Here is a 21,888-nt window from a genome sequence, read left to right as displayed (position 1 = left end):
CCTGAACATGCTGCGAATGTGCTTCGGAGGAGTTGGGGCATGCACCAAAAACTGGAAGGTGTATAGCGATGATGAAACAGAAACCGGGCACGTGAGATCGATGTTTCCTCGCCATTGCTTACAAGAACCTGGTCATTTGGTGCAAGATGCTTTATGTAGCACAAGTCTGGCCCATAACCCATTCCTACGCTGAGACAGTCACCTGAGCCATCTTCTGCTTTATCCAGAGATTGAAAATAGATCGTGCCCTCAGGGACATAATGTACAAACCACTAGATAAAGGGGGAAAACTGCACCCATCATCCTGATGTCCACCGTTGTGTGTATCAAGCTGCACACAGACCTTTGGCAGGCAAATACCAGGTGTCACTATGTGAAGTTCTATCTATCCCCACTCTCGCAGAAGATGGGTCTGGTCACACTGCCATGGAATGCTCCATTCAGTTGGCTGTACGATCTGTCCATTATGGAAAAAGTTGAGAGGTGGGCATCTTTGACCACAAGTTCATCAGGCCCACATGTAATGTCCTCAAGGCCCTGCATGAAAAGATGGTGTCGGATCCTGTCAGATGTTTCACTGAGCAGACTGTCAAAGACGTCTAGCAGAATGCGTCATTGCCATAACTTTTAAACAAGCACCAAGGTGTAGCTTGACAGATGGTGCGAAGAGCCCTCCCCATTAGGTCCTTCCTGCACCCTCTGAGTCTCACCAGCTCCACACAATGCTCTTGAGGCAGCAGCGGTGGGGAACTAGCTGTCACCCAACTCCTTCTGGTATGTGCCTTTGCAAAGCAGGTCTGGAAAGGGATGCAATGGTTTTTGTCAAGGTTCATACTGTTTAGCTCCATAATGCAGGGTTCAATTGCCAAGGACGGGCACCAGGGTAAACATCAATTGTTACTGGAGGATCATCAACTCAGTGAAATATGCTCTTTGGTCTGCCTGAAAACTTGGTTGTTTGCACTGGAAGACCTACAAGAACTGTCAAGTAACAAGTGTTACAGACTGGCACATTCCAAGGTTCAGGAATACATGCTAAGGAACGCGTTAAAGCTTGGGGCAGCTGCCCCAAAGGCTCAATGGAGAAAGGCCACTCACTGTCCAAAGCCCTTCCACTATAGTATATCGATGGGCTGGAACCTTTGTAAAACCCCTCAGGCTGTATGCACCAAAGAATGTTTGACATGACTTGCAAATGTACACTGTAAATACAACCTGTAATGATAATGAAGTGAGGCACCTCATGTATTGCATTTAAAGAAAGAGCCGAATAAAGTTCATTTTGCAAAAAGGAAAATGTGGTTATTGTTGCAGAAGGCATTTTGGCAGCAGAGGTAACCGCCAAAGATACGGAAATGTCAGGACTAGCAATTAGTTACAGTTAATTCTGTACATGGGAAGTGCTACAGGCACTGGGGTGGAGAGAAATGAGGGAACACTGTAATTGGCCTGAGCTACTAGATGGAGAAGACAATCCAGAGTAATTGCACAGTTCAGCAGAGTCAGGAGTCCACATAAAGGACTTTACATGGGTGCTGAGCAGGGCAGACTACATTAGACACTAAGTGGGGATAGAGCCTAGAAGGGAATGGTGAATTCTGGACCACAGAACAGGCTTTAGAAGCTGTTCACATGTGAAAAGAATAAATATAAATATAGACCTGAATTTTATGCTCATCCCTGGGCGGGTTTTTAGGCGTGTTAGGGAGGGGAGTTTAAAATTGCAGGGACAGGATTCCCTCCAGGTTCACGCCTGCACTGACAATACGCTGGGGTAGGCAAGGCCTCAGATGCGAAGCCCGCCCTCACCAGAGTTGAGGCCCTTAAATGGCCAATTATTGGACACTTAAGGGCCGCTTCTCACCCAGCCTCAAATTTTTAGGCTGGCGGCAGGATTGAACGCCTATGGATGATGACCAGAAATAAATCAAGTTAGATCTGGGGCGGGAAGGGGTGGTGGGTGGCCTTCATCAGAAGACCCCCCCCAACCTCAGTTAAGGTCCAATGACCTCCAGACCTACCTCCCCTCCACTACCCCACCCTGGTCTCTCCTCTGGGACCCCCGTCACCCTCTCATGAACCCCCCCCCCCACCCCCCGGCCTTCCCTATCCTCCCACCCTGGGACCCCTGACAACATTTTCCCTGCTTCCCAGACTTGGTGTCAGGCCTCCTGCAGCGGTTCTTCTTCGGTCCACTGTAGTGCTGTTGCTGCAGGGACTGGAGATTGGCCAGCAGCTCTCTAAGGCAGGACTTCCTCCTGAGTGAGGGGCAGAAATACCTCCTAATGCCAATCAATGCTCGTTGGAGTGTAAATTGGCAGCAGGGCAGTTGGAATTGGCGTGGATGTGTTCCCCGCCATCTCTTCAGACAACAGGACACAAGCCCCCACCGTTGGAAAAATTCTGGCCATTAATATTTTAAAGCAAAAAAGAAAAAACAGAATTACCTGGAAAAACTCAGCAGGTCTGGCAGCATCGGCGGAGAAGAAAAGAGTTGACGTTTCGAGTCCTCATGACCCTTCGACAGAACTTGCCAAGTTCTGTCGAAGGGTCATGAGGACTCGAAACGTCAACTCTTTTCTTCTCCGCCGATGCTGCCAGACCTGCTGAGTTTTTCCAGGTAATTCTGTTTTTGTTTTGGATTTCCAGCATCCACAGTTTTTTTGTTTTTAATATTTTAAAGCAATTCGGTTGTTTAGCACTTTATATTTTATTAAATGATTAGTGTATAAGGGTTATAAAGTAATAAGGATGGCAATAAGGTTTCAACTTTTCAGTCTAATTACAATTACAGCCTTTACCCATTATGTGAGGCACAAATTATGGCCCATTTCTTTTGTGCTCAGTCCCCATTTTTTTTCTGGATTGAGGTTAAGTAAAAGGCAAGGAATTTTCTAAGATTTGTTTAAACAACCATTTTGCTACAGTTGGAGCCAGACATTATGGACCAAAATGTTGTAATCCATTCAGCATTTTTAATATATTAGCAGCGTGGCACAGATTAGTCCACTAAAGGGTAACACTATTTCTCCGACCCCAAAGCTAAAAAGGTGAAAGGACATCCAGACATCATTTCCAAGTACACAAGAAACTGAGATATGTATTTGCATTTAGTGCGCAGTAATTGCATCTTAGAAAAAAATCAGTTTACCACATTTTTAAAAAGGAGAAATTATGTGAATATTGTGGGCAACTTTATTTTCCTCCTGCTTGTAACATATCCCTTTCTTCACCCACCTGGCCGCCTGCCAACAATGTGATCACACTCTAGCGCTCTACAATGGCTCCAATCTTCAGACTAGGTGACACTAGGCAACTCTCAGACTTTCTTTTCCCTGATTTTTCTGATTAATGCTATTTATTGCCTCTACTTGATACTCCCTGTCCAACATGGTAGAAATTGAGGTATTCAGAAACCATGCCTATTTTGGTTCTGAGATCAGGATATCACCCTTTGGACACTTACCACTATCAAACTACCAGCCGATCACATTGTACATTTTGACAATCCTTGTAGCATATTTTTAATAAATTGAGTCCAATCACAGATTCAATATTCCATGTGCATCATTCCAATACTGAGTCAATTCAATAGTGCTGTGTGTAGTTACAGCACTAAGTTTTAAAATTGACATATTTCAGCTAAAAACCATATTTGATTTTCAAAACAAAACCTTGGTTTGAAAAAACCTAATTATCAATTATTAAAACATTTAAAATGTAATTTTCAATTCTGTCACATCCTGTGAATTAAGATAACTGCTTTAAACTTGCCTTTCCTTCTTTTCCTGAACTATGAGCTTGAGCACAACATTTAAAATGTCACTTGCTATCCTTCTAAATTACAAAATAGCAATTCAATTTATTACAGTCGTTAGGCTGCCAATACAATACAGGTAACATATATTACATATGGCAATTTAACTTATAAACGAGCAGGATAACTCAGTTGTGCCTATAATAAGGATAAGCACTTCAGGATTCCTCATTTACAAGCAGATCATCTCTTTTCCCTCCTATGTAAAAAACAATGTGTTAAAATAAGATCCATTTGTGTAGAAAGTCAGAACAGTACAACAACATTTTGTATTTCCATTTGTTACATAGAGAGGGGAGGCTGGGGGACATTATGCATATATTTTAGGAAGTTAATTTAATTAATGACAGAGCAGGAAATTTTAAAACAACTGTGAAGGTCAGACCAAAAATAGAATACTCCCTGATGCATAACGAGCGAACTCCACATGTGACATTTTGATGTGAATTTTTCTTCCTTGTGTGGCACGTTCTTTTCACATCTATACCATTGACCTTTCTTGAGAACGATGTGATGCAGTGAGTCATATTTTCTGCAGTACATTATGCAGGAGTTTTGAGAACCAGCCAGTTGCTGGCTTCAGCAAACTGTCATACTCTAGAATTACCCTCCATACAAAATAGATGTACAGACACAACAGTCAGTAGCATAAGGCCATGTTTACAATGGGCTTCAAACATTTTCTCGAGATTTCTCTTACTGCATGTCAATGAACATAATACACACCAAATGCGGCATGTAGGAGAGTCTCACTCAAACCTGGAGACACGTTTATTGTGGTCAGTTAATAAGACCAACAGCTTACATCCAAGCTAAGTTAGAATTACTAACTAGATGACATTTCACCTATTAACACCACAAAATTCAGAAGTCTGTGCCAGATTGTACTTCTCTACCGTGCTTTCTTCCCCTGCTACACCATGAATAGCAATCTCATTTAATAAGGCCTAACATTTTCCTTGTTTTTACTCTCTGTGAAGAACTTTATGGAAGTTGGGTTATCCCATACCTTTTGCAGAAGTGACAGTAATTTCTACATTTCTATTCTGTTGCAGAAACATCAATAACCAGGAACATAGATTTATAGTATTTGGATGGAAGGATTAGAGGGGCACTAAGGGAGAAACTTTACATCCAGAGGATGGTGGGCAACATAACCTCTAACTTTTTTTTGTAGCATGCAGGCCCTTTAAACTTTTTTGAATGACCAGGCCACACATGGGCAGTAACTTTAACAAACTGATTTGCACCTGGCCTGCGCAAGAACTTATAGGTTGCTGTGCGACCACACAACTTTGAGGAAACATTGGTTGTGTAGGTCTAGAACTCACTGCACAAAGGGTGGTAGATATCCTCATTGCATTTAAAAATACTTGGATATGCACTTGAAGGACTGAAATCTACAGGACTAAAAACCAAGAGCTGGAAAGTGGGATGAGGCTGGATAGCATCTGTAGGGAGAGAAACAGAGCTCAAATTCCAATGAAAGGTCACAGAGCTATTAAAGCTGCTTCTCTCTCCATGAATGCTGCCAGACCTGCTAGGTGTTTTCAGCATTTTCTGTTTTTATTTATAATAGACATATAATGGGCATGTGATCTCAATACTTCTATTCACACAATGGGTCCATTCTTCAATATTTTTGTACATTTGTTGCTAAAATGGTTAAGATGAAAAGTAGATCGGGTAGATATTTTTTGATCACTGTGTGCTTTATACTTCCTTGGATAATGCTTATTGGTCATCTATCAGAATGGTGTTTAACAATAGAGATAAAAACAAAAAAAACTGCTGATGCTGGAAATCCAAAACAAAAACAGAACTACCTGGAAAAACTCAGCAGGTCTGGCAGCATCGGCGGAGAAGAAAAGAGCCGACGTTTCGAGTCCTCATGACCCTTCGACAGAACTTGAGTGAGTCCCTTGAGGACTCACTCAAATTCTGTCGAAGGGTCACGAGGACTCGAAACGTCGGCTCTTTTCTTCTCCACCGATGCTGCCAGACCTGCTCAGTTTTTCCGGGTAGTTCTGTTTTTGTTTTGGTGTTTAACAATGCCTGACTTCAGTAGCAGCAACACCACACAGAGAGAGAGGAAGCCCCAGTGTTCAGCTCAGCCAATCAGAATAACCACTCCAGGCCAGTGGAAGAAAGCAAGTCCAATAAATAATGAGCATCTCCAACAAGGCGCATCACAGCTAAGGGCAAACAGCAACCAACCATTTTCTGGATGGAGAACAGGAGTGGATCTGGTATGGCCTATTGTCCGAGTCAGCATTGTTAACAATCACTGGTGAAGTTAAAGTACCACTCAGCTGCTGGAGAAGCAGAAATTCAAACACTGATGAAAGACTATAAAGTTTCGCACTCAATGGTGGGAAATACTTGTTAAGCAAATTTACACATTTAAGTATTTACCTGCATTTTGTGTAAGGCATTTCCGATTTAAGTGCATGCGGTTCAAAATATTTTTTAAGGGCAGGATATTGAATCCCAGAAAGGAAGTGTTTTGAAAGTTTAAATTATAATATGAAAGCATTATGTATACATGGAAAATCAGATCAATAAAGGATTTTTCAGATAAAAGTCCAGTACCTTAAGCTGGGTTTTACAATGAACGGCTTTAATCCCATTGCTAAATGTAATTTATATTTTGCATTAATGCTGTAAATTCACCTTATGAAATGTGAAAGTCACTGCTTTTTTCCCCCAAACACAATGAATGTCAAGGTTTCTGGGCCCAAAATACAGATGATGTTTAAGAATAAGACCAGAGTAAAGGGATTTCTTTGAAACACTATTACATTAAGCATAAGTAAACATCTGTGCAAAACTATCACCAGGTCTAACGGGGGATATAGTCGCCAACTTAATTTCTTTGCTGAACTACCGATTGGAAAAATAAAACTTTGCATTTAAAGCATCATAGTTATATGTTTCTTTTTGCATGAAAAAACACTAAAATAAACCATATTCTGAGTTTCAACAAATTGTACTTCAGGAATTAAACAGAGCAATGCGTTCTAATCTTAAAATTGCGTCCAGATGAAATCATGTTTTATTCCCAAATGCATCTGCAAACAACTTAAAGACCACCTGTTTCAAAATGCATTAGAACATGACATGGTCACAATGAGTTAGGCCATATAAATTGCTGCACAGATTGTTTTTACACAAAGCTAACTAAACAGTAAGCAGGCTTAAAATTACTTCCAGGATCATATGAAATGAAAGAATGCAATTGTTTCTATATAATAAGATTGCTGCCATGTAATCTGACCTGTTGAGACCCCTATTCATTTTGGAAAATCCACAATGGCTAAACTGGTCAATGATGGAATATTAAACATGGCTAAATGTATTCAATACCTAACACATTATTTGGCATTATTCCTACAGCATAGCATGATGCCAGATGAAGGTGTAAAGGGAGATATAGATAATAGCAACTAAAATAAACAATTCAACAGGAAATCAATTTTTGATATTAAATTTAGGCCATCGTGTAGTACAATTTTTTACCAACTGATCATTCCATCTCTTAAGTCGTGAGCCCGAAATTCTGCCCATTGGCATAACTGCACTAAAGCTTTTTAATAATAGCAGTGGAAGGAGTAAAGTATCATTAACGAAAGACTTACCATTTATCATTAGAAAATTGTCAGTCCCTGGATGTGGATATCCTAAACGACCTGAAATGAGCAGGATGGAATAAAAATTAGAAAAGATTTCTAAATGAAAGAGCATTATCAAAGCAGCAAACATGTGAGGGATTCTCAACATTAACTCTTAAAAGAATGCAAAGAAAAAATCTTGCTTTCATATAGTCCCTTCCATGACCTCAGAACAGCTCAAAGAGATTCTCAATGAATTAAGCCCTTCTGCACTGTCATTTAAAAACAAATTTAAAAAACTGAAAGGAACTCCATTGCTATGGCCTGACTTCCTAATTAATAATGCCACTTTTTAAGTAAAATATTTGTCTCTGGCTCATTTCTGCTTCCCAGCAACCACTATTCTTTATTGCTTTCAATGAATTTTGGGGGACCAGAAAATATATCTTTCTAATTCTACAGCTATGTCATGCAACAAAAAGGATGTTTGGTTTAATATCTCCATTTACAATTGGCTTTTTCTCACTTGCTTAGTCCCACCCCATTCCCTCTGACACCAGTGCACAAATTGGTGCTGCGTTTTCTACATCACAACAATGACAACACTTCACAAGTAATTAATTGACAATAAAGCACTTTGTGTCATAAACGACACTATATAAACGCATTTCTTTCTTTCATGTCCCATTGGTGCTCATGATTAAGGCAGGGTGACTACGTTTTCTAACTTTCCCTCCTCTGCTTTTGCGTACTTCCTGCCACTCTATAGCAGAGTGGCATTACAGCAAACAAATGATACTACTGAGTAGTTCACCTTCTTTTCCTTAGCTTCTGGATATGAGGGGTTGCGAAACTAATTTATTGATGCAATGGCACACAAAGTAATGTTCCTAAATTACATACAATTGATTTCTCACTTTTGGAACATCTATAAAACTGGCTGCTGCTGCACAAATGGAAGTTTTGATCTTCCTGGCAGCAGTAACCCCTTGATAGCTGATGTGTGCAGTATGCCAGGAAGAAAGGAGTCTCTTTCTATTGATCTTACCATATCTTCCAAAGCAAATCTGTAAGATTGGTCTACTGCAAACAATTGAAAATTAATATAACACAGCAAGGGTCGAGAAAAATTATGGGAAAAATTAATATTTTAAATTACAACAAGCAAAGCATCATCATTTCCCACCCCTACTTGTCAATTCTGTTTTTCATCCTAAAAGTATTACAGTATCAATAGATAATCCAACACTTACATTTTGCTCTATGGAAATGCCAAGTTCACTTCAAAAGGATTTCTAGCTTTCATCTTATAAGGATATAAGAGGAATAACAATTAAATAGCCTGTTGGTGGGCAGAGATGGGCCAGAAGATGAGAGAGAAAGTCAAGTTCTACCCAATAAGTTGTAAAACATCACAGTTTCATGGACATTTTGGGCCAGGCCGAGTTCCCGAATATCCTGTGCTGGAAATCCAACACAATGCTAGACTACTGGGGACGTTTGGACTGTACCATATTCTATAAGTACTGCAGCACAGCTTTCATAATGAACTTCCGTATTTAAAATTTGGCAGCTCATTTTTGTCACTTCCTTTCCCATTGTACGCACACTCCATTCATCTTTCCATGATGAGACTTGCTCCAGGGTCTCTGCTACACCAGCCTATAGCTTGCACAATTTTAATGCAGAAAATGTTCCAAAGCACTTTACAGAGGTGTACTTTTTTTAAAAAAAATGGATAGCAAGATATAGGAGAGATTACAAGAGGTGGCCAGACAATTGAAGGGGTCTTAAAATGAGGGAGTGTCAAAGCATGGATTCTAGGAGGCTGAAGGTTGGACAATTGGTGGGACAAAGGAGGAGATGGGGTGGAGGGGGAAGGGAATGGGGAGAAATGCACAAGAGGATAGAATAGGATGGAAAAAGATTACAGAGATAGAGGAGAGCAAAGGTGTGGATTTAAACATGAGGTTGAGAATTTTGCATTGTGTTGTTGGGGAACCTGATGACAATCAATATTGTTACTATCCCAGATGAGACCAGTAACTCTTAAGAAGAAATCCAAAATTCCAGTTATTTAATGAATGAAGCCACAAGGTTTCATGGTTTAAAACAAAAGAATTTTTACTATATGAGAGTCAAACAAACAGTGAATGTCTTAGGTACCCTCCTGTATTTTAAAATACAGAATCAACATAAGGTCAACATGAATTAACAGGCAAATTGTGGTTGATTATAAGCTACTCACGAAGTGGCAGATATAACTTAGACAGATCTTATGGAATTGGCTTAGCAATCTACTCTGTGTATAGATCAGAAATTTCAGTCACAAAGCCCTTCAAAACTCTGTCTTCCTCTCAGAATTTCAGTTCCTCTCCTTCTAGGAGTTAGCCTGGTCCCCAGTCGACAGCAGCTTACAGCCAACCCAAGTTCCACAAAGTCAACTTTTTATAATTTATATAAATGACTTGGATGAAGGGACAGATGATATGGTTGCTAATTTGCTGACACAAGGATAGGTGGGAAAGTAAGTTGTGAAGAGGATATAAGGAAGCTACAAAGTGACACAGGAGGTAAGTGTGGGCAAAGACCTGGCAAATGGAGTATAATGTAGGCAAATGTGAAATCACCCATTTTGGCATGAAGAATAAAAAAATCATATTGTCTAAATGGTGAGAGATTGCAAAGCTCCTAGGTTCAGAGGGATCTGGGTGTCCCAGTGCATGAATCATAAAAGGCTAGTATGCAGGTACAGCAAGTAATTAGGAAAGCTAATAGAATGTTATCGTTTATGTGAGGGGAATGGAATACAAAAGTAGGGAGGTTATGTTTCAGCTGTACATGGCACTCGTGGGACCACACCTATGGTAGTCTATGCAGTATTGGTCTCTTTAGTTAAGGCAAGATGTAAAGCGTTAGAAGCTGCTCAGGGAAGGTTTACTGGGCTAATACCAGGAATGGGCAGGTTGTCTTATGAGGAAAGGTTTGACAGTTTAGGCTTGTATCCACTGGAGTTTAGAAGGGTAAGAGGTGACTTGATTGAAATCATTGAGATCCTGAGGGGTCTTGACAGAGTGGATGTAGAGAGGATGAGGGAGAATCTAGAGCTAGGGATCATGATTTAAAAATAAGGGATCGCTCATTTAAGACAGAGATCAAGAGAAAGTTTTTTTCTCTGAGGGTCATGAGTCTTTGAAACTCTCTTACTCAAAAGGCAGTGGAAGCAGGGTCTATGAATGTTTTTAAGGCAGAGCTAGATAGATTCTTGATTAATTAGGGGGTAAAAGGTTAACGGGGATAGGTAGGAGGTTACAATAAGATCAGCCATGATCTTACTGAATGGGGAAGCAGGCTTGAAGAGCCGAATGACCAACTCCTGCTCCTAGTTTGTATGTATATATGTATGTTCGTGTGCACTCTGCTCAACTTGATCGGTTTACCGTAGATCCACCAATGTTATCTTCAAGTAACAAAAACAGCTGCAGCAACTGTGTATTTGCTTCTTCTCAGTTTCTGGGTCTAGGGATCTTCTTCAGCCTGCCTGTACTATACCACTGAATTAAACTTCCACTGAGCGAATGATGCTGAACAATGTGCAATCATCATCGATCATTCCCACTTCTGACCTTATGATGAAAGAAAGGTCATTGATGAAGCAGCTGAAGATGGTTGGGCCGAGGACACTACACTGAGGAATGCCTGCAGTGATGTCCTGGAGTTGAGATGACTGACCTCCAACAACCACAACCGTCTTCCTTTGTGCTAGCTATGACCAATGGACAGTTTTCCCAGATTCCCATTGGTTCCAGTTTTGCTAGGGCTCCTTGATGCCACACACAGTCAAATGTGGCCTTGATGTCAAGGGCAGTCACTCTCACCTCACCAAAAGAGTTCAGCTCTTTTGTCCATGTTTGAACCAAGGCTGTAATGAGGTCAGGAGCTGAATGGCTCTAACGCAGGTTAGGATAGGAGCAGCTGGGTTTTGAGATTAGAAGGCCGGTCAGGAGATCATTGGAATAATTGAGCCTAGTTGTGACAAACGCATGTGGGAAATATCATGGAGGTGGATGTAAGAACTCTTCATAATAGAGAGAATTTAGGAGAGAGGCCCTTTCTATGGGGAAGAGTCACTTTTCACTCAAGCCTCATTCACCTCAAACTTATAATTATAAAACACTGGTGATGGGCATGGTCAGATGGTCTAAAGGTTCACTTAATATTCCTCAACATTAAAAACATACTGACACGTCCTCAAAAGCACATTACTTATAGCAATAATGTGTTTTCATTCAAGTATTCAACCAAGCAATCTGTGAAACTCTATTCTTGCATAAATTTAAAAATATCATAAGTTAAATTGTGTTCATCAGCTAAATGCTGAACAAATAAATGCAGTTCCTTAAAAAAACATATGTTCAAAATGTAGTTCTACTTCTAAGCATAGGACAGAACATAAACTTCATGTTTCAGAAGATGGGTGAAAACATTTGGTAAATGCAGTGTTAAAATGAAGCTGAGAATTCATTAAAATAGTAGCCAACAATCATGAATACCATGCCCTTGGCCTAAGTAATAAAGAAACATGGATCAGCTTCTTAATCTTAATTCCTTGGTCACAAGCTCTGTTGTACAAAAATCTTGAAACCTGCTACAATAAAGCCATTTTGTTGCATTTGCCCACATTTTCATCCTCTTTCATCACTGGTAGTAATTTAGATTTAATACATTTGCAGAACAGGAAGCACAAAATGTTCCCACTGGTCTTTTTAACATACACTAAATAACAACCCTGACCTCATTTAGAATTAGTATTTCAAATTCAAATAAATTTTTTATTTAAAAAAAAACATTAAAAGACAACTGAAACAGCTTCCAATTAATTGTGGTCTGCTTCATTGATACTAGGGCCAACTAAGGACGGCCAATAAAAGCAGTCGTGATTGTGTTAGCTGCATCCCAAGACCAAAAATAATGCACCAAGTTAAGGTCACTGAAAACATGAGCTAGTTCAAAGATTCATGGAAAGTCTATTTATCACAAGTTACTGATACCAGACATACAAGCTTCTTGTCCTAAAAAAATTGAAACTTGCTCCTGAGGCAACAAATTTGCACTCAAAATTAAGGCTCATCGTGCTCCTTTTTAAAATTTCTGCTTGCTCTTCAAGTTGCTGGATATCAAAAAAAGTTCTTTAATGTGACAAGTGGTAAAAATATGCCCATCGTTATTTAAGGTAACATTCGTTGGGTGTGACAAATTTCCAATAATTTATCAAATTTCTTTCATTTACATTTTATTTGTCCACCTTCCAAATAACGCACCTGAATTTTAATAAGGCAAAGCCTTGTTTGAGGTGGTGTCTCATTGGTGTTAGCAGCATATGCAATCTCAAAATAACCTCACAGCCAAAAAGAAAAAAGTATATTTAACATCAATAGTTATGTTATTATTCCAAATATGTGTCTTCATTCCTTTGCCACAATATTTCTGTGTTACATGTAAGATTTGGGAACCATCAATTTCTATTAAGTTTAATGCAGCTTCCAAAAAAAAGCACATATTCCTGTGAAAACTTGGAATAATCTGTCAGCAAATCAAACTTCACATTTCACAATGTATAATCAGCTGAATAATTCCACATTGCAATATACAGTTGCTGACAATTGCACATCCAATATATTACTGCCACCAATTGCTAGAAGAAACACGATATATTATTAGGGAGCATTTAACATTAGAAAATCAAAGGATCCTCAGCGCCAGATACACGATTTCTATAGAATTTACAAGCAACATGTGGTTGGCTCCATTTAACCTGATACTTAACCTCTGTCCTTTACTCAAAGTATTTCCACAAGTGCTTTCATTTGAATCGTTTAGTGCACTAAATGTTTTGGTTGTTCATAAACAGTATCAAATCAGGGCGACGAGTCCAAATTGCTTAGTCACTCTGAAACACTAAGCAGCCAAACGAAGGACACAGGCTCAACATTCCGAAGGCTTTCGTTCTCAACCACATGTACAGAACATAAAAGATGCACTGTTTCCATTTGCTTCAATTTTCTACTTGAAGATTAGCTTGTAAACAAAGTCTTAGTGGAAGAATGAGAGCTTTATGCTTTGTAGGTGACTTTCAACGAGTAAAAAGAGAGCAGCCTTCCTGAAACTACTCTTACTGCAAGTCATGTCACCAGAGCTTTGAAAAGTTAATCTTGTTCAATTTTTATTTATTCTTTCATGGGATGTGGGCGGCACTGGCAAAGCAAGCATTTATTTACCACCCCTAATTGCCCTTGAGCAGGTGGTGGTGAGCGACATTCTCGAACCACTGCAGTCCATCTGGTGCAGGTACACACGCACAGTGCAATAGGGCTGGGTGTGCTGTTTTATTCCTTTTTAACTTTCTGCAGATGTATTGTGCATGTGAATGGCTAGCTGGGTGTTAGGGTGAATCTGGAATCACATGTAAGGCAGAACAGGTTGTTTTGATCTGTGGCCAGGCACCCAAGTTGTTGGTGAGATCAGGTTAGGGACCAACAATGTTTTGCTTAAAGTAGACAAAGTTTGAGATTAAAGACACTTACTAAGTGAATAAAGCCACAAGATTCCATGGGTTTGGAACAAACAAAAATAAACTTTACTATGCAAGTTCAGAAAAACAAAACAATTTACAATATCTATCTTATACGCTAACATTCAGGGTTAACTATGGGGAACATGTGAATTAACAGGTAAAGTGTGGTCAGACACACCTTAATGCACAATAAATGACAGATGCGACCAAAACAGATTCCGTGGCCTTCTCAACAACCCACCCCAATGTTAGTCACAAAGTCAACCAATTTCACTGAGGGTGTCTCTCACAAGGGTTACATTTGCATTTACATTTGCTTTTACGGAATCACTGCTGCTATCTTCACCTTCGTAGATCTCGACTTAGAATTCTCTCCAAAAGTCGCTCCAAGTCGTACGGCTTCAACAACTGCCCACCTTACAGGGTTTCAATCTTGCCTTAGGAGATTCCGTTTCCCTGGATTCACGAGTACACTCAAGTATCAACTTACAACCACAATTTCAGATCTTCGGCCGTGCCAAGCAGAACATCACCGGTCCAAAGGGGTATCTGTGCCCGCAGCACAGTCACTAACCTTCAGCTGCCTTCTCGGATTTTCAGGGCTTATCTTGAACCCTCTCTGGCTGTCAGGGCTTCTCCTGAGCCCACTTCACTTAAAGTCTGCTCCTTGCAGCTCGCTCTTTAATTGGAGACGGTTTCTCTTTTGCTTAATTCAAATGGCACCTGTTCCTGTCCTATCTCTTGTCCCTGCCTCGGGGACTTATCTCGAGATCTTCTTCCTGTCCCCCTCCCTGGGACATTTATTTGACAACGGCACCCTGCACCTGGTCGTCTGACTTGGGTTTTCACACCATTCTTGTTTTTCTATGCATGAGTGCACAGAGCCAGTCCTCGGCCTAAAGAACAGAAATTATCTGAACCTCGCACATGCAGCCAGTTCCTGGCTGGCGCACACTTTGCAGGACTGAAGACTGTCGGGACTTGGAGTTTCTGATCTCTGCATTCAACAAGGTAAGTTGGATTTCACAAAGAAAGAACAGCAGATTCCCTTCCCTAAAGGCCATTAGTGAACCAGATGGGCTTTTATGGCAATCGATGATAATTTCATGGCACCATTACTGAGGCTAGCTTTCAATTCCAGATCTTTTTCTTTAATTAATCAACTGAATTATCAATTCAGTTACATTTGCTTTTACGGAATCACTGCTGCTATCGTAACAAGAACATTATTAGTTTTAAAAAAGGTTAAAACACCTGGGTCTTTTCAAAGCATCCCTGAAGAGGTCAAACATACCTGCTGATTCATGGAAGACTCTGGCTTGTGACAAACAAAATGAAAAAAACTTACTCAGAAAGGAACTAAACACATTGAGGGACTTTGTCAGGAATGTGCAGAGACACAATTGGAGGGTGGGTCAGAGGGAGCATACAAACCTTCAAACAACCAAGCTACCCAATCATTCAAGCACCACCTGCCCCGCATGTGGCAAAGTCTGCAGATTGCGCACTGGACTTATCAGCCAACTCAGAACCCACTGAACTGAAGTGGAAGCAAGTCATCCTCAATCTGCTTAAGAGAAGCAGAAAACACCAGAGAGAACTGCCAAAATAAAACGGGCAGGCTTTCATTATTTAGAGAATGAAGCCAATATACAAGTTATTTAACATTTCCAGCACAGTGATAAACATGCTGACAGGAGCACATCAGCAGCTAACTCTTCCAGTTTTTCAAAAAATTACTTTAGTTAAAAGAAAGTACTTTTACTGTTTGCGTCTTTTTATTTATAAGTTTTTTTTTGCTCATTTTCTTAGTATCTACTCCTGAAAGTTCAACACCATCCTGTTCAGCTCCTGCCACACCCTAAATATTCTTTCAACAAAATTGCTAAACAATCATCCATAGTATTACTGGTCCCCACATCTACTTTGTGTACTGAAACCCTCAATCCAATCTTTGATTTTTGCAATGTTTTCCTCACTGACATCCTAAGCTGCAACCTACACAAACTTGCTTGTGCTATTCACCTATCACCCATGGTCTCACTGAACTACTTTATTTCCTGTCTCCATTCTACCATTTCCGAAATCCTCATTTTCAAATTCCTTCTTGAGCTCTCTGCACCTATCTCTGAAACGCCTTCTAGCTGCAAGCCCCAATTGCTCATACTTTCAAACTGATTACTGAGCACCCGGCCCCCACCCCCCATTCCCTTCATCCACAAGGCTTCAATCTTAATTTATCTTCCTTAAATTTAGTCTTTATACACCCTTCATCTTCAAAAGCCTCCTTAAAATCTATTGCTTTAACAAAACCTTTATTCACCACCTTAAATCCTGACTTATTTGTCCTCCTTCACGCTCCCCTACTCAGGCAAATGTTGAGACAATCTGTCACATAAAAGGCACATTATGGGCAGGCTTTTATCAGCCCCCAGCAGGCAGGTTGGGAGGCAGAGGGACCAGTAACTTTATGCCCATAGTGTACCTTGGATGTCACAAGTTATCTCAGCCAGGATGGCGTCCTGGTGTAGTCGCGCTGCTGGACAGGATGCAGAGTGTTGTCCTGCACCAAGGAGGCAGAGAGCCAATCTGCATATTTAAAGACCCTTGAAGTGCCATTTTAAACAGTCACTGGCATTTTGCTGATGACATGGCTAACCCCACAATGTTAGCAGGCCACCAGCTTAATGATCTTCCTTTGGCAATCTGATCTTGGGGTTACTGGGGGGGCAGCAGAGCTGGAGATTCCTTAGCCCAAAGAGGTGGCCGTGTACAGGGAAGTCAGTAACATGGTCCCAACCAGCTCCCCAGAAGGGTTTCTCCGCCCTCCTTTAGCCCCCTGAATTTGGTGTGGTTTGAGATTTCCTGCCTGCCTGCCTGTAGCACTGCTGAGGCTTCAGAGCTGCAAGCTCTCCAATTGGGCTGGCGGCATCAGGGGCTGGTCCACCATTCTTAATTGAACAGCAGGTGGCTAATTAGGAGGCTGCCTGCGGTAAAATCATGAGCTGGTCCTGCCGCTTGAAAGTGAGAGCTTGGGACCTGCTTTTCACCCTGATGTCATGATCCCAAATCGGGAAGTAAAATTTGAGGCCTATAAGTGTAACTTATATTGTGGTACAAATAAAAAAAACAAAAGCACTAATTGCTTTGTGTAAAAAAAAAATCAAATGAGCCCATTTGCTGTCCTCACCCAGTATTTACAGAGACTACTGGAAACAGGAACTCTAGTTGATGCAGACTTAAGGTCAATGACATCAGTAAAACAAGCTCTGAGGTTTACAGAACTTCAAACAAATTCTAAGAAGCAAAAGTCTTGCATGAACTAGGTCACTTAGATGGTATGATAGAAGGTTATAATTTTTAATAAATTCTAGAAGGTAAACTACAATGAAGCCAACAGCCCCCTCATCTGTATCTACTTGAGTAATTTTCCCTTCCCTGCCCAATGGAGCTGAGACAATTTACTACTAACTCAGTATAGATTGTGAATTGAAATTGAGATTGTCTCTATGGGTCAGCTGTATGGCTCCTTTACCAATTGCACCAGAGGGGATATAAGTTTGTGGATTGCCAGTAACTGAAAAAGTCCAATTGTGTTTAGTCAAAGATCATTATTAATGTTTTGGGGATGTATTCCATCTATTTGATCTTGAAAACTGCAAATAAGCAAATCCATTACCGATGACAACCTTAATTGAAAATATTTCATCTTGTCAGAAATGTTTAGTTTTCAAATGCCAACCAAGTATTCCACCAAAAGAAAAAATTACAGCAAATGATTTTACGTTAATGGCTAAACTCCTGAATGGATTACAGTCTCCAGTAATATTGTGTCAAATATTATCTTTCAGTAAATAATATGTAGACTGTATAGAGCTTTGCTCAATGCAATCTTCATTAATAGAGTATCACCTTTGAACATAAAAGAACTCTACAATTGCCCATAAAGTCATCTTGTAGTGTACATTTAATTTATTTTGGAAAAAGACAATAAAAATGCAAACCATACCAGGAAATGAAGAGCTAAACAAAAACTTCTTAGGTAGCACACTGAAAGTGCCCTCTGAACACGAAAAGTGAAAAACACAAGAAATTAAATTTGTCAATGTTTTCCTGGGGCAGGATTTATCAAGTAACAGGGTTTCCCTTTCTGCCACATAAACAGTCGATGGGGAATGCATCCCCACCAATCCTGGTTGACTCACAGACGTTTAATGCTGCACTGGGCGTTAATTGCCTAAGGTCAAGATTTCTGCCCCCATCTGGAATCTGATTGGCCAGCGGCTCTGTAGACCCAGCAGCGCCAGGTTTGAGCAATGGCAACTGCTGGGACTACAGGTACTCCCCGAAGAAGAAAAGTTAATGGGTGCCACGGTTCAGGTAAGTCCAGGGTAAAGCAGAGAAACATAGAAAATAGGAGCAGAAGTAGGCCATTCGGCCCTTTGAACCTGCTCCGCCACTCATTATGATCATGACTGATCATCCAACTCAAAAGCCTGCTCCCGCTTTCTCCCCATATCCTATAGAAAGGGCCTGGCTGGCAGATCCCAGTGAGGTGGGGTGGGGGAAGGGGCAGAGGGGGGTACCTCTGATGGGCATAGGGGAGCCAAAAAGGACAGCCACCTCCTGCAACTCTGCCCCCTGTTGCCCAACACCAGCTCACAGTAAAAGTTGCCAGGCTACTCAGCTGGCATGTCTTATCCTGCCACAGGGCATATAGCAGCGGGGGCAGGATAAGGTACTTAAGTGACCATTAATAAATGCTGGCCTAGCCAACAACGTCCACATCCCATGAACGAATATAAAAAAAAAACATTTTCTCCACTCCTTACATTCGACTAAGTGATTTATAGTTACCCAATTCTCACTTCTCCCCTTGTTTTGCCTATTGTTATCACATTAAACTATTCTATATTTATAAAGTTTCCATTACTGACCAATAAGTACCTTATAATATAATTAGTTTATAATTTATTAAAATATGGATTCCATATTCAATTTGGCCTGATCTTAAATTTATTTTTAGTGTTGCATAATGGACAAAAGGTAGGCAGGGTTTGGGGCCTACAGCTTACTGTGGTCTCTTGGAACTTGTTTGATTACGTTAGAAGGTGAGAAATTGATAATTTTACATTCCTCTTATTGGCCTAGGAGGTTTTCACTGTTATTTTTTCTCCCCTAGGAGATTACGGGGTGACAAGGAAGGCCATGATGTTAAGTTGATGGTACGGGACAGGCTTCATAGATCAGGTCTTTTCCTGTTCATCATTTTCACATGGATGTATACAAGGTGAATGAATTCATTTGGGATCAGCAAATAGCAGATCCTAATGATATTACTAATCTACTTTATCCCTTTAGGAACCTTTCTGGTTTTCAGTATTCCACCTATTTTATTTACAGAACCCAAGAGGGATCAAAACATTGTTTAAACTAGTAACAACCTGTCATTCTATTCTCAACGCCTCTTTCAACCTTAACTTTAGTTACTCTTCAGTGGTTTTCGTACAACTCTTAATTCACATTGCAACATGGAGTGGTTGAGGCTAATAGCACGGATGCATGTAAGAAACCTAAGAAATAGGAGCAGCAGACCATATGGCCATTCGAGCCTGTTCCACCACTATTCAATAAAACCATGTCTGATCATCAGCCTTAGCACCACTCTCCCACCCACTCCCCACATCCCTTGATTATTGAGACACCAGAAATCTACATAGGGTGCATGGCACAGAAACAGACCATTGGGTCCAACCAGTCCTGGTGCTTTTGGTCCACTCGACCCTCCTCCCAGCTTTTCTCATTTAAATCTAGTCTCATAACCACCTAATCCCATCTCTCTCATATACTTGTCTGGTTTCCCCTTAAATATGTTTATAGTATTCGCTTCAACACTCCTTGTGGTAGCGAGTTACAACTTCTTACTACTCTTTACATGAAGCAGTTCCTCCTGAATTTCCTATTGGATTCCTTGGTGAATATCTTGTGTTGATAGCCTCTAGTTATGTTCCTCCCCACAAGAGAAACCATTCTCTCTGCATCAGCTCCATCAAATAAACCCAAAAGATGGAGCATTCACAACCCTCTGGGGTACAGAATTCCGAAGGTTCACAACAGATGATGTTTCTCCTCATCTCAATCCTAAATGATTGGCCCCTTATCCTGTGACTGCTCCTCCATGTTTTAGACTTCCCCAGCCAGGGGACACAACCTCTCTATCCTGTCAAGCTTATTCAGAAGCTTGCATGTTTCAATGAGATCTCTTCTCATTCTCCTAAACTCCAGAGAGCATAAGCCCAATTTACACAGCCTTTCATCACAGGGCAACCCCCTCATCCCAGGAACCACTCAAGTGAACCTTTGCGGTACTGCCTTTACTGTAATGCTTAAATGTAGAAAACAAAACTGCACACACTACTCGAGATGTGGTCTCACTAAAGCCCTAAAGAATTGTAGCAATACTTCTTTATTCTTATACTCCAACCCTCTTGCAATAAAAAACAACATTCCATTTGGCTTTCTAATTGCTTGCTGTACCTGTAGGCTAATTTTCTGTGTTCCTTGTAAGACTACACCCAAGTCCCTCCGAACATGTACAAATTTCATGCCTTTTAAAAAATGTTCTGCTTTTCATTCTCACTACCAAGTGAATAACGTCACACTTATACTCCATCTGCCATCTTCTTAAAGCTTACACACCTACCTAGTTTTGTATCATCAGCAAATTTAGATACATTACTCTGTCTCTTCATCAAAGCCAATAAAATAGGTTGCAAATAGCGGAGGCCTCAGCACTGATCCTTGTGGCACTCCATTAATCACAGCCTGCCAACTTGAAAAGGCCCAGTTTATCTATACTTTTGCTTCCTGTCCATTAGCCAATTCTCTACCCATTGTAATATATTGCCCTCAACTCCCATGAGCCCTTATCTTGTGGCACCTTACCAAATCCAAGTGTACTATACCTACTGGTTCCCCTTTATCTATGCTACCAGTTACATCATCAATAAACTAAAGTTTATTAAATACAGTTTCCCTTACATAAAATCATGTTGGCTTTGTCTGATTATACTATGATTTTTTTTTAAGTGCTCCAGCAGTTTCCTGACGACTGATGTCAGGCTAACTGGCTTGTAGTTCCCCGATTTCTGCCTCCGTCCTTTCCTGAATAGCGGTGTTACATTTGCAAACTTCCAATCCACTGGGACAGTTCTAGAAACCAGGGAATTTGTAAATCATAACCAGTGCATCCATTATCGCTGCAGCTTTCTTTTAAAACCCTAGGACATAGGCCATCAGGTCCTGGGGATTTGCTGGATTTAGAACCCTTAAGTTTCTCCAATACTTTTTTTCTCTGCTGATATTAATGACCTTAAGTTCCTAACTCATATTAGCCCCTTGGTTACTCTCTATCTCTGGTGTGTAATTTGTGTCTTCTACTCTTCTACTGTGAAGACAGACACAAATTATTTCTCAACATCTCTGCTATTTCCTCATTCCCAATGATAATTTCTCCTGTCTTTGCCTCTAAGGGATCAACATTTACTTTAGCTATTCTCCTTACATATACTTGTAAAACCTCTTACAATCTGTTATTGTATTCCTGGCCAGTTTACACTCACTATTTTTTCCCCTTTGTTTCAACTTTTTAGCAGCCCTTTGTTGGTTTCTGAAACAGTGCCTATTGCCAAGCTTACGAATATCCCTTGCAACCATTTTAAGCATCTTTTTTAAAAATCTAATACTATTCTTAACTTCCTTACTAAGTCTTGGATGCATCTTGTGGAGTTTTTTTTAAATGAAATGAATTTTGGTTGAACATGCTGGATTGTTTCTTTAAATGTTTGCCACTGTCTATTTACCCAATTAATCTTAGCAAGCTCCCC

At 40.4% G+C, this 21,888-nt stretch overlaps 1 protein-coding gene across 1 annotated transcript in view; it reads right to left on the bottom strand.

Moving 5' to 3' along the window:
* LOC121274838 (cytoplasmic polyadenylation element-binding protein 2-like) overlaps positions 1 to 21,888 on the bottom strand; it is a 137,254-nt gene that overhangs the window by 67,887 nt on the left and 47,479 nt on the right. The window contains exon 4 of the mRNA XM_041182244.1: positions 7,456 to 7,506. Within this exon, the coding sequence (XP_041038178.1) occupies positions 7,456 to 7,506 (51 nt within the window). The remainder of the gene's footprint in view (positions 1 to 7,455; positions 7,507 to 21,888) is intronic.

Source organism: Carcharodon carcharias, chromosome 1, assembly GCF_017639515.1.
Source record: "Carcharodon carcharias isolate sCarCar2 chromosome 1, sCarCar2.pri, whole genome shotgun sequence".
Classification (NCBI taxonomy): domain Eukaryota; kingdom Metazoa; phylum Chordata; class Chondrichthyes; order Lamniformes; family Lamnidae; genus Carcharodon; species Carcharodon carcharias.
Note: the sequence above shows the minus strand (reverse complement) of the source record. Positions and strands in the feature narration are given on the sequence as shown.